The 12,311-nt window shown below is 48.3% G+C and overlaps 1 protein-coding gene across 1 annotated transcript in view; it reads left to right on the forward strand.

Moving 5' to 3' along the window:
- The window catches only part of TMEM123 (transmembrane protein 123), a 46,957-nt gene that overhangs the window by 17,534 nt on the left and 17,112 nt on the right, over positions 1 to 12,311 (forward strand). Inside the window, exon 2 of the mRNA XM_075337461.1 lies at positions 3,399 to 3,593. Within this exon, the coding sequence (XP_075193576.1) occupies positions 3,399 to 3,593 (195 nt within the window). The remainder of the gene's footprint in view (positions 1 to 3,398; positions 3,594 to 12,311) is intronic.

The raw sequence follows: 12,311 nt of genomic DNA on the forward strand, positions 1-12,311 counted from the left end.
AGCAGCAGACACCGCCACTCCGGTCACCTCCATGCAGCTAATGAAGACAGCCGCGCGATCAGCCTGAGCTGTCAGTGAGGTTACCCGCGGCCACCGCTGAATCCAGCGGTGGCCGCGAGTAACCTCAGTGACAGCTTAGCTGATCGCGCTACTGCGTGGAGCTCGGCAGGAGCGTGGAGCCGGCAGGAGCGTGGAGGACGGGACTTTCAGCGGCGGTGGCGGTGAGAGGGGTCTATCATCTCCCCTGTGCGTGCACGCTGGGGACAGCGGTACTTCGGGGAACACGTGGAGGACGGGACTATCAGCGGCAGCGAGAGATAAAAATCAATGTTTTCAGCTGCCAATGTCCATCCCCCTCTCGCTGCCGCCGCTGCTGATAGTCCCGTCCTCCACATTATCTCCGGTACTTCGGGGAACACATGGAGGACGGGACGGGACCACTTGCCTGACCTCACTTCCTGACAAATCACCTGCGTTTTTGCTAGCAAAAACGCAGGTAAAAGGCAGGTAAAATGCACCACTTTTGATTAGCATGCATTTTTCCTGCGTTTTTGATGCCCTCATTGATTTCAATGGGTGACAAATGTTGACAAAAACGCAGGAAGAATGAACATGCTGCATTTGTTTTGTCACAAACTTTTGACAAAAAAAAACGCTGACAAATAAACTGCAATGTGCGAATAGAAAATCTGACTTCTCATAGACTTTGCTGGGAAGTCAGATGTCAGAAAGTTCAGCTGACAAAACTGCAGCCAAAAAAGCAGCGTGCGCATGTAGCCTAAGCGCTGCGCTCTAATACGCCACGTGCGCACGGCCCCTGCATAATCTTCATAGATTGTGCAGGGGACGCAGGACGCATGCAGTTATTCTGCGGTGCAGATCGCAGCGTAACTGCATGTAAATACACAACGTGCGCACATAGCCTAACACACTGTACTTTTAATGGTTGTGGAATAAACAAAAAATGGCACTTCTGGCGTAGTTTATTTTTCAACATTCATTATGTGGGATAAATGATATAGTTTTGTTTTCAGGTCTTTAGATATAGTAATACCAGATGTGTTTTATTTTTGGACTTTTTTTTTTTTTTATTAGCGCAAAAGTGTTTTCATTTGTGGCAGACTGAGGCCATTGTTAGGTCTCTGGTTGCACTTGCAGCCATCGCCCCACATTAGATGTAACACGCTTTGCATGCAGCCGTCACTATTGACCGCTGCATATAAAGCATTAACTGAGTAAATTGGTCACATCTCAATTCCCTCGGCCACCTCTTTTAGGCTACTTTCACACTTCCGTTGTTTTAAATCCGTCAGATCTGTCGATGCGACACATCAACTGATCTGTCGTTTTTTAATGTCAACTGACGCAACGAATGTGTTATTTCACAGGATTCCGTGAAAAAACTGATCCGTCGCGGCCGTTACATCCGTTGTGCGTCCGTTTTTGACGGATCCATTGGGATTCGTTTGTGTTTGGGACAGCCCAATGGGTGTGCCTGACATGCTGGGCATGCTCAGTAGAGCATGATGGACTCCAGCGCTGGGCATGCTCAGTAGAGCATAGTCATCCATTACAGCTCTTGGCAGATTGCGACGGATACCTGTGAAGTGCGTGGTTTTTTGTTTTTTGCCGCTCAAAAAAACGTTACATTTAGCATTGCTCCCAACTGACAGTCAGTAAACTACTGATCCGTCACGCGGTGGATGCAACGCAGGGCCATAAGTCACAATCCATCGCTAATAGAAGTCTATGGGGAAAAAACGGATTCCTGCAAAATATTTTGCAGGATAGCGTAATTCCTCAAGGCGACGGGTTGTGACTGATGCAAAACAACGGAAGTGTGAATATAGCCTTAGAGGAGGAAATAAACACCATGGGGCAGCGGTCACCCCACAATTACAATTCTTAGTGAGCTTTGTTTACGTCTTAGGGGTGCTTCACACACAGCGAGATCGCTACTGAGATCGCTGCGGAGTCACGTTTTTTGTGACCTCATTAGCGATCTCGCTGTGTGTGACACTGAGCAGCGATCTGGCCCCTGCTGTGAGATCGCTGCTCGTTACACACAGTGCTGGTTCGTTTTTTTATTGTTGCTCTCCCGCTGATAAGCACACATCGCTGTGTGTGACAGCGAGAGAGCAACAATCCTGAATGTGCAGGGAGCAGGAGCCGGCATCTGACAGCCTGCGGTAAGCTGTAACCAAGGTAAACATCGGGTAACCAAGGTGGTTACCCGATATTTACCTTTACCAGCCTCCGCAGCTCTCATGCTGCCAGTGCCGGCTCCTGCTCCCTGCACACGCTAAGTTAAGCGGTGTGAGCTGGTAACTAAGGTAAACATCGGGTAACCATACCCGATGTTTACCTTAGTTACCAGTGTCCGGAGCCTCCAGACGCCGGCTCCGTGCAAGTGCAGCGTCGCTTGCACGTCGCTGGGGGCTGGTCGCTGGTGAGATCTGCCTGTTTGACAGCTCACCAGCGACCATGTAGCGATGCAGCAGCGATCCTGACCAGGTCAGATCGCTGGTCGGATCGCTGCTGCATCGCTTAAGTGTGAAGGTACCCTTAATGAAAAGTGGCACGTCAATTAAAAAATAAAAAGGCAGTGCAGTGACAAGATGTGATCAAGGGGCAAGTGAACCGTCTGGTTTTAAAGTTGATGTATTGAAAGAAAAAAGAATGAGCAAACGTAGGGTATAACGACAGCCAAGCCGGTTAGGGCATGTGCACGCTGCCAATTATTGTGAGGGTGCACCTGGCGTTCAGTGGTTAGTTCTTTCTAAGAGTGGTCCAGTATAGGAAAACCGGTGAGATGGTAACAGTCATGGTGGCCCAGGGCTCATTGATGGGAGACTGTTGGTTTTCTGTTCTGGCTTCTTCTACAGAAGAGTGACTTGTGAAGTTTGGGAAAAGTTTTGATGACGTGATCTGTGACCTGTGCAAGTGTTGCGGGCCTGCTGTGTGATTTATAGCAAATCTCATACACCTGATGCGGGAAAAATTCTGAAGTGTATGGCAATATACCCCAAAGGTTTATTCCCATCTTGTCCTTTCATGGCCGTGACGAGAGATCACCTCCAGTGGTCGGAGCTTGGCTGGAGAGGAGATCCGGAGACGGCTGAGCGAGGCTGGTCCCTTTACTCCGTTTCTACAGGAGTTATGGAAATAGTGTAACTCAGACGCTCTCCATCTTTTCCGTCTTTCCACGTCTAGTGGTCAACTTTTGGCCGAACCATGAACAGCCAAGACGGGAATGACCCTTTAAGATCTGACGTTTGGTTTCAGCACAGTGACTTTCCGGTACTGTTTCAATGTTTTCCCTCTAGTTCTCCTTATCTAGTAAATTGCTGACTTTGCACACAGAGGGGCTAAAATATTTTTTTTTTTTTCATTTATAGGAACTACAACGGCTGCTCCTGTTGTGAATGGTAATGGTTCATCAGTGGTCAGCCCAGCAACGCCAGCCACAAAGAAAAATGAGACCACCACTGCAGTGCTAGTGCCGGGACCCACCAACTCCTCGAATGCCACTAGTCCTACACCAGCCACAACGCACACCCCCATCACTAATCACACAACCGCAGCTACACAAGGTAAGTGTCCTCGGGGGAACAATGCAATGGTGGGCGATGATATTCTGGATAGAAATGTCTGCCCGTAAGTCAGCAATCAGCTGCATGTATTATGCCCCCAGCATCAGCTGTTTATTAAAGGGGTTAAAATACCCAAAAACTGCAGCACCTAAAGTCACTGACCGTAAACACACAAACTGGCGGTATTGGGACGCCCGTCCAGTACCAAGGGATCACTTGGCTTCACATACCATGCAGAAAACAGGAATGACAGCGTCCACTTGAGTGAAAAAAAATCTTCCTTTTTATTCCATCAAAGTGCAAAAACAGTGCAACGTTTCAACATAGAATGTCTTTGTCAACATTCTATGTCGAAACGTTGCACTGTTTATTAAAGGGGTAGTCTGATGAAAATAAGCTATCGGCTATCCACATGATGTGGGATTACTTGTTGATCGGTGAAGGCCTGACTGCTCATCAGAAAAGGAAACTTCCCGGCAAGAATGGAACGGAAGTGTGTGAGTGACCGGCGCTCCAGTCATTCATGCTCTGAAGTTTTATGGCAGATCCATAGATCCAATATTTGGAGTGATAGTTGGGCATGAGACCTGCCACGGTTATTGTGTCGGGGATTAAAAAAAAATTCCCCTTTCTGCCAATAGGGCATGTGTCCTGGCAGTCAGACACCCACCGATCAGTAATTAGGTGATAATTTGATTTAACCTCACAACCCCTTTAAATGCCAAAGATTGCATCTAGACACATGGGTTTAAAGGGAACCTGTCACCAGTTTTTTGGCCTATAAGCTGCGGCCACCACCACTAGGCTCTTATATAGAATATTCTAACATGCTGTATATAAGAGCCCAGGCCGCTGTGTAGAACATAAAAATCACTTTATAATACTCACCTAAAGGTTGCGCTATGGTGGAGTTGTGCCATATGGGCGTCTGTTGTCCGGTGCTGGCGCCTTATCTTTCGGCCATCTTTGTCCTTCTTCTGAAGCCTGTGTTCATCACGCGTCCTAAGTCATACACACTCGCCGGTCCCACGCAGGCGCACTACAATACTTTGATTTGCCCTGCTCAGGGCAGATCAAAGTGCGCCTGCACAGAACCTCAAAGCCGGCGAGTGTGTATGACATAGGACGCATCATGCACCCAGGCTTCAGAAGGAGGAAGACCAAGATGGCCGAAAGAGGAGGCGCCGATCCTGGAGAACGGAGCCACCCATCTGACTGTTGTGCACAGGAGCGACCTTCTATGTGAGTATTATACAATGTTTTTTATGTTTTAAACAGTGGCCTGGGCTCTTATACACAGCATGTTAGAATGCTGTATATAAGAGCCCGGTGGTGGTGGCCACAGCTTATACGTCGAAAAACTGGTACCCTTTAAACCTCTTGCCTTTTGGAGAAATCTTAACAGAAAGGACGTCCATCCAAGCCTAAAGGCAGTTTATACCGTATTTTTCAGTTTATAAGATGAACTGTGTTATAAGACGTACCCCAAAATTGGAGAAAAAGGGGGTCCTTCTTATAATTTGGTGGTGTCTTATTGGAGGGGGCAGCAGCGGTGGTGGAGTGGGGTTTTAGGAGGTAGGGGCGGTGGTGGAGTAGGGCAATGCTACGGGCGTTGTAGTGGGTGTCCCAGATGCTCGCTGTGGCCCCTGTGAGGCAGGCAACATCCAATAACTGTCGGCGGTGCGGGCTTCAAAGAAATGGCGCCCGGAGTCGGCGTGTGCGCAGACTGAGCGATCGGCTCAATGACAAGCCGAGATGTCATCGGCTTACTCGCCACCTCTGGGCAGTATTTTACTTAACTCCGCTGATGGGAGATCAGTGGGTTGGAGGCGGCGCGTGCACAGATGAGATCTTGCGCCGAAAGCTTTATCTAGGCACGCACTGACTCCAGGCACCATTATTTGAAGCCTGCAGCGCTGACATTTTCAGGATGCCCCCTGCCTCACCGCCCGCAGCACAGCGGCCCTCAGCATTGCCCCCGCCTCTTGCGACCCCTCTCCCCCCACCCCCTGGTAAGCTACATTCGGATAATATGCACCCCTCATTTTCTTCCCAAATTTGTGGGAGGAAAAGTGCGTCTTATAATCTGAAAAATATGGTATGTCTATGGAAACTATTAGTTGAATGGCTTCACTTGCACATTAAAGAATTATTTTCCTGTCCATAACCCCCGATTCCACCTATCTAATCATAGCTGTGCAGCTTTGCAGGCAGAGTGGTCAGGTGATCGCTGCAGCATCTGCAAACTCACACATTATGGCGCTACTGGGGGTCTTATGGTTAATTCCAGACTATTCCGCTTTTGTGGCGCACTGTTGTATTTTCTGATTTTAGTTCTTTCCTTCTCCAGGGTTTTGTGTCGTCCTTCCCTCTGTCTGAGCCGTGATGTGTTGTCACCATTACCGTGTCGCACAGTGACTCTTCTGTTATGTCTGTGCTTTGTGGATTTCATCTGATACATTTGTTGTTTTTACCTACAACATAGTTGTTGTTTTTTTGTTCTTGTACCGGAACCCGCAGGAGATCGGGAGCCTCAGACGGGCAGCGTCTGGTTGTAGCTGGTTCCCTCTGAACATTTATGGTATATGACCTCTTGTAACAATTTCTGCTGGATTTGTTTTTGCTTTATTATGTATATCTACTATGGAATATTTTGATGTTGAAAGCAATTAACTGAAAAGTATATAAAATCGAAGAAAAGGACCTGAATTTTACCACCACCTGGTCACAAAACTAATGCACTTTGGGATGCGGCGGGGGCCCAGAGTTAAAAGGCAAAGCACAGGTGCGAAATACAGCACCCCCCCAGATAAAAGGCAGAGGCAGCACAGGTGCAGAATACAGCAGCCCCCCCAGATAAAAGGCAGAGGCAGCACAGGTGCAGAATACAGCAGCCCCCCCAGATAAAAGGCAGAGGCAGCACAGGTGCAGAATACAGCAGCCCCCCCAGATAAAAGGTAGAGGCAGCACAGGTGCACAATACAGCAGCCCCGCCAGATAAAAGGCAAAAAGGCAGAGGCAGCACAGGTGCAGAATACAGCAGCCCCGCCAGATAAAAGGCAGAGGCAGCACAGGTGCAGAATACTGCGGATCCCCCTAGATAAAAAGCAGAGGCAGCACAGGTGCAGAGTAATGCAGCCCCCCAGATAAAAAGCAGAGGCAGCACTGGTGCAGAATAAGGCCGACCCCCCCCCCCCCCCCTTCCCGATAAAAAGCAGAGAAAGCACAGGTGCAGAATACTGCATACCCCCTAAATAAAAGGAAGCATAGGTGGAGAATACTGTGGTTCCCCCAGATAAAAGGCCTGATGCAGCACAGGTGCAGCGTACTGTAGCCCCAGGATAAAAGGCCAAAACAGCGCAGGTGCTGAATACTGTAGCCCCCGGGATAAAAGGCAGAGGCGGCACAGGTGCAGAATACTGCAGCCCTGGGATAAAAGGCAGAGGCGGCGCACGTGCAGAATACTGCAGCCCCCGGGATAAAAGGCAGAGGCGGCGCACGTGCAGAATACTGCAGCCCTGGGATAAAAGGCAGAGGCGGCGCACGTGCAGAATACTGCAGCCCCCGGGATAAAAGGCAGAGGCGGCACAGGTGCAGAATACTGCAGCCCCCGGGATAAAAGGCAGAGGCGGCGCAGGTGCAGAATACTGCAGCCCCCGGGATAAAAGGCAGAGGCGGCACAGGTGCAGAATACTGCAGCCCCCTGGGATAAAAGGCAGAGGCGGCACAGGTGCAGGATACTGCAGCCCTGGGATAAAAGGCAGAGGCGGCACAGGTGCAGAATACAGCAGCCCCCCCAGATAAAAGGCAAAAAGGCAGAGGCGGCACAGGTGCAGAATACAGCAGCCCCGCCAGATAAAAGGCAGAGGCAGCACAGGTGCAGAGTAATGCAGCCCCCCAGATAAAAAGCAGAGGCAGCACTGGTGCAGAATAAGGCCGACCCCCCCCCCTTCCCGATAAAAAGCAGAGAAAGCACAGGTGCAGAATACTGCATACCCCCTAAATAAAAGGAAGCACAGGTGGAGAATACTGCGGTTCCCCCAGATAAAAGGCCTGATGCAGCACAGGTGCAGCGTACTGTAGCCCCAGGATAAAAGGCCAAATCAGCGCAGGTGCTGAATACTGTAGCCCCCGGGATAAAAGGCCGAGGCGGCACAGGTGCAGAATACTGCAGCCCTGGGATAAAAGGCAGAGGCGGCACAGGTGCAGAATACTGCAGCCCCCGGGATAAAAGGCCAAAACAGCGCAGGTGCTGAATACTGTAGCCCCCGGGATAAAAGGCAGAGGCGGCACAGGTGCAGAATACTGCAGCCCCCGGGATAAAAGGCAGAGGCGGCACAGGTGCAGAATACTGCAGCCCTGGGATAAAAGGCAGAGGCGGCACAGGTGCAGAATACTGCAGCCCTGGGATAAAAGGCAGAGGCGGCACAGGTGCAGGATACTGCAGCCCTGGGATAAAAGGCAGAGGCGGCACAGATGCAGAATACTGAAGTTCCCAGGATAAAAGGCAGGGGCGGCACAGGTGCAGAATACTGCAGCCCCCTGGGATAATAGGTAGAGGAAGGACTAGTGCAAGCTGGTAAACAACCACTCACACACAGACCATTCATGTAGGGGTTGCTTAGTGTTAAGGCCCCGTCACACTAAGCAACATCGCCAGCAACATCGCTGCTAACGAACAACTTTTGTGACGTTGCTAGTGATGTTGCTGTGTGTGACATCCAGCAACAACCTGGCCCCTGCTGTGAGGTCGTTGGTTGTTGCTGAATGTCCTGGGCCATTTTTTAGTTGTTGCTGTCCCGCTGTGAAGCACAGATCGCTGTGTGTGACAGCGAGACAGCAACAACTAAATGTGCAGGCAGCAGGAGCCGGCTTCTGCGGAGGCTGGTAACCATGGTAAACATCGGGTAACCAAGAAGCCCTGTCCTTGGTTACCCGATATTTACCTTCGTTACCAGCCTCCTCCGTTCTCACTGTCAGTGCCGGCTCCTGCTCCTTGCACGTGTAGCAGAGTACACATCGGGTAATTAACCCCATGTGTACTGTAGCTAGGAGAGCAAGGAGCCAGCGCTAAGCATTGTGCGCTGCTCCCTGCTCTGTGCACATTTAGCTGCAGTACACATCGGGTAATTAACCAGATGTGTGCTGTAACTAGGAGAGCAGGGAGCCAGCGCTAAGCGGTGTGCGCTGCTCCCTGCTCTCTGCACGTGTAGCTGCGTGCGCTGGTAACCAAGGTAAATATCGGGTTGGTTACCCGATATTTACCTTAGTTACCTAGCGCAGCATCTTCAACGCGGCGCTGGGGGCTTGTCACTGGTTGCTGGTGAGCTCACCAGCATCTCGTGTAGCCACGCTCCAGCGATCCCTGCCAGGTCAGGTTGCTGGTGGGATCGCTGGAGCGTCGCAGTGTGACATCTCACCAGCAACCTCCTAGCAACTTGCCAGCGATCCCTATCAGGTTGTATCGCTGGTAAGTTGTTTAGTGTGACTGGGCCTTTACAGATGCACACAGATAAGGCCAGTATATGGTGCTAATCACACAGATACATGTAGTGCCCTGTGTCAGCCTGTTCTTCACGCCATGCTATTGGATCAGGCAGCGGCCCAGCACTGATTGCAGCACTATTTGTGTAACTGGCACCTTATACACGTCTCTTCCATATGTATCTTTTAATATTATACATCCATCTTGAATGGTCGCTGTTAATGGTTGCTCATCAGTATTTTGTATCTGTGATGTCTCCGCCTTTTATCTGAGGGGCTATATATGCACACTGGATACAGCGCTCATGACTACAGACAGTGAACTCCGCGACTCTTCCTACTTGGGCAAAGCTGCTGAGCTTACTGATTGACTGCAGTGCTGTCCATGTGAAATCAGCGCTGCAGACGATAAGACACAGGAAGTGGCAGCGAAGAGATGGACCCAGATAGCGTGTGTAAAGTAGTTTGGTTTGCCTCATATTAGGTTTTATGAAAACCCCTTTATTTAAAGGCAATTTGTCACCAGGTTTTTGCCTCCTAATCTGAGAACTGCATAATGTAGGGGCAGGGATCCTGATTCCAGCGATATGGTACTTATTAAACTGCTTAGTGTAGTTGTGTGCTGCAGGTAGTCCAGCATATTCATCAGCGCTGTATAACTGCTAGATCTGCAGCAGAGAAAACAGTGATTTTATCTAAATGACAGCAAACAGCTCAGTAAGTGACACTCGGCTGGAATCAGGGTCTCTGTCTCTACATTATGCTGCTCTCAGATGGGGGAGCAAAAACCTGGTGACAGATTCTCCTTAATTTCCAAATGTCACCTGTCCTAAGGCTGCAAATGATGGGGGGTCTATGCCCAGGATATATAATATAATATTTTTTCATGTATATAGCGCTATTAATTCCACAGCGCTTTACATACAATGGCAACACTGTCCCCATTGGGGCTCACAATCTAAGTGCCTTCTCAGTATGTTTTTGGAGTGTGGGAGGAAACCCACGCAAACACGGGGAGAACATACAAACTCCTTGCAGATGGTGTCCTTGGTGGGATTTGAACCCAGGACCCCAGCGCTGCAAGACTGCAGTGCTAACCACTGAGCCATCACAAGACTGCAGTGCTAACCACTGAGCCACTGTGGATAGGCAATCTATATCAGATTTTTTGTGGTCCAACTTCCAGCACCCCACTAATTTTATGTAAGGTTTAAGGCGCTCCAGTGGGCTCCGCTCCCCCTCGTTTCTCAGTCTCAATACCAACCTTTTGCATTGCATCTCATTGCCGTCTAGCTCTATTTAAATGGGGGTGTTGGCAGAATCCTAGTTATCACATACCCTTTGATTGGAGTTTGGTGCCGATGCTCGCCCTCCGCTCCATTCATTCTCCGGTGGTCTCTCAGACAGCAAGCTTTCTGTAGAATGGACCGCTGTAGTTGCTGTATAGGGCGCAACTGCCAATTGTCTCGCTGTTTATCCCCCACCTGCGTGCGGCGTCATTGTTGGTATTGTACATTGTTGGTATTGGCCGTGTATGGTTTTGTATTACTACACGTGATGACGCTCAGTCTGTGTTCTGTGTTCTACACATGCTTCATGAAGGAGCCTGACCAGTCATTACAGAGGTAAGTGCGGCCACGGCAAACGTCTCCCATCACTTCCATCCCACTACTGACCGCCTCCACCAGACCCAGTACACAGAGTTATCCATTATGGGAAAGTCGTTTTTAATAGACATAAGCTGACTGTTGGCCGCTGTTCCTTGCTCCTCCGGCAAGCCAAGACTTTAAGGACTACCTTAGAGTTAGCACTAGAGTGTTGAGAAAACAGTGAGTGTGTGTATAATTATATATAATTTATTTATTTGTCCCGTCCCCCCCCCCACACCTTCTTTTTTTTTTTTTTTTTCTTAATTATTTAGAGGGGTTTTGCATTATCATTATACAACACCTGGCAAAAATTCTGGCCTCCCCTGGCTCTGAGGATGTTCATTCAGTTGTTTACTTTTGTTTAAAAAAAAAAAAGCAGATCACAGACATGACCAAAACAAGTCATTTCAAATGGCAACTTTGTGGCTTTAAGAAACATAAAAAAAATCACAACAACATAATGTGCTAGCCAGTAACTGTTACTTTTCAAGACCAAACAGGGAGTAAAATTTATGGAATCACTCAATTATGAGGAAAAAATAATGTAAATCGCCCTGTAAATTTTCATTCCCGAAACGAACACCTGCATCATAAGATTTCCTCGTTAGTCTGCATCTAAAAAGGAGTGATCACACCTTGGAGAGCTGTTGCACCAAGTGGACTGACATGAATCATGGCTCCAACACGAGAGATGTTAATTGAAACAAAGGAGAGGCTTATCAAACTCTTTAAAAGAGGGTAAATCATCACGCAATGTTGCAAAAAGATGTTGGTTGTTCTCAGTCAGCTGTCTAAAATCTCGACCAAATACAAACAACATGGGAAGGTTGTTAAAGGCAAATATACTGGTAGACCAAGGAAGACATCAAGGCGTCAAGACAGGAAGCTTTAAAGCAATGTCTCCAAAACAGGAAATGCACAACAAAACAAATGAAGAACGAATGGGAAGAAACTAGAGTAAATGTCTGGGACCGAACTGTAAGAACCCGCCTAATGGAAATGGGATTTACATACAGAAAAGCTAAACAATAAAAAGATGACTGCCTGAAGAGAACATGTAAATTTCCACAGTCATTGATATGGGCTGCAGGGAGATGGCTGTCATTACATCTTCAATAAATGCCCAAGTTTACATTGAAATTTTGACACTTTTCTTTTCCCATCAATTGAAAGGATGTTTGGGGATGTTTAAAATAATTTATCAAGATGATAATGCATCCTGCCATAGAGCAAAAACTGTGAAAACATTCCTTGAAAGAAGACACACAAGGTCAATGACATGGCCTGCAAATAGTCTGGATCTCAATCCAACTGAAAATCTTTGGTGGAAGTTGAAGAAAATGGTCCATGACAAGGCTCCAACCTGCAAAGCTGATCTGGTAACAGCAATCAGAGAAAGCTTGAGCCAGATTGATGAAGAATACGGTCTGTCACTCATTAAGTCCATGCCTCAGAGACTGCAAGCTGTTATAAAAGCCAGAGGTGGTGCAACAAAATAAGTGATGTATTGCAGTGTTCTTTTGTTTGTTTTTTTCAGGATTCCATAATTTTTCCCCCTTTTTGGTCTTGAAAAGTAAGTTACTGG

This window comes from Anomaloglossus baeobatrachus, chromosome 2 (genome assembly GCF_048569485.1).
Source record: "Anomaloglossus baeobatrachus isolate aAnoBae1 chromosome 2, aAnoBae1.hap1, whole genome shotgun sequence".
Classification (NCBI taxonomy): Eukaryota; Metazoa; Chordata; class Amphibia; order Anura; family Aromobatidae; genus Anomaloglossus; species Anomaloglossus baeobatrachus.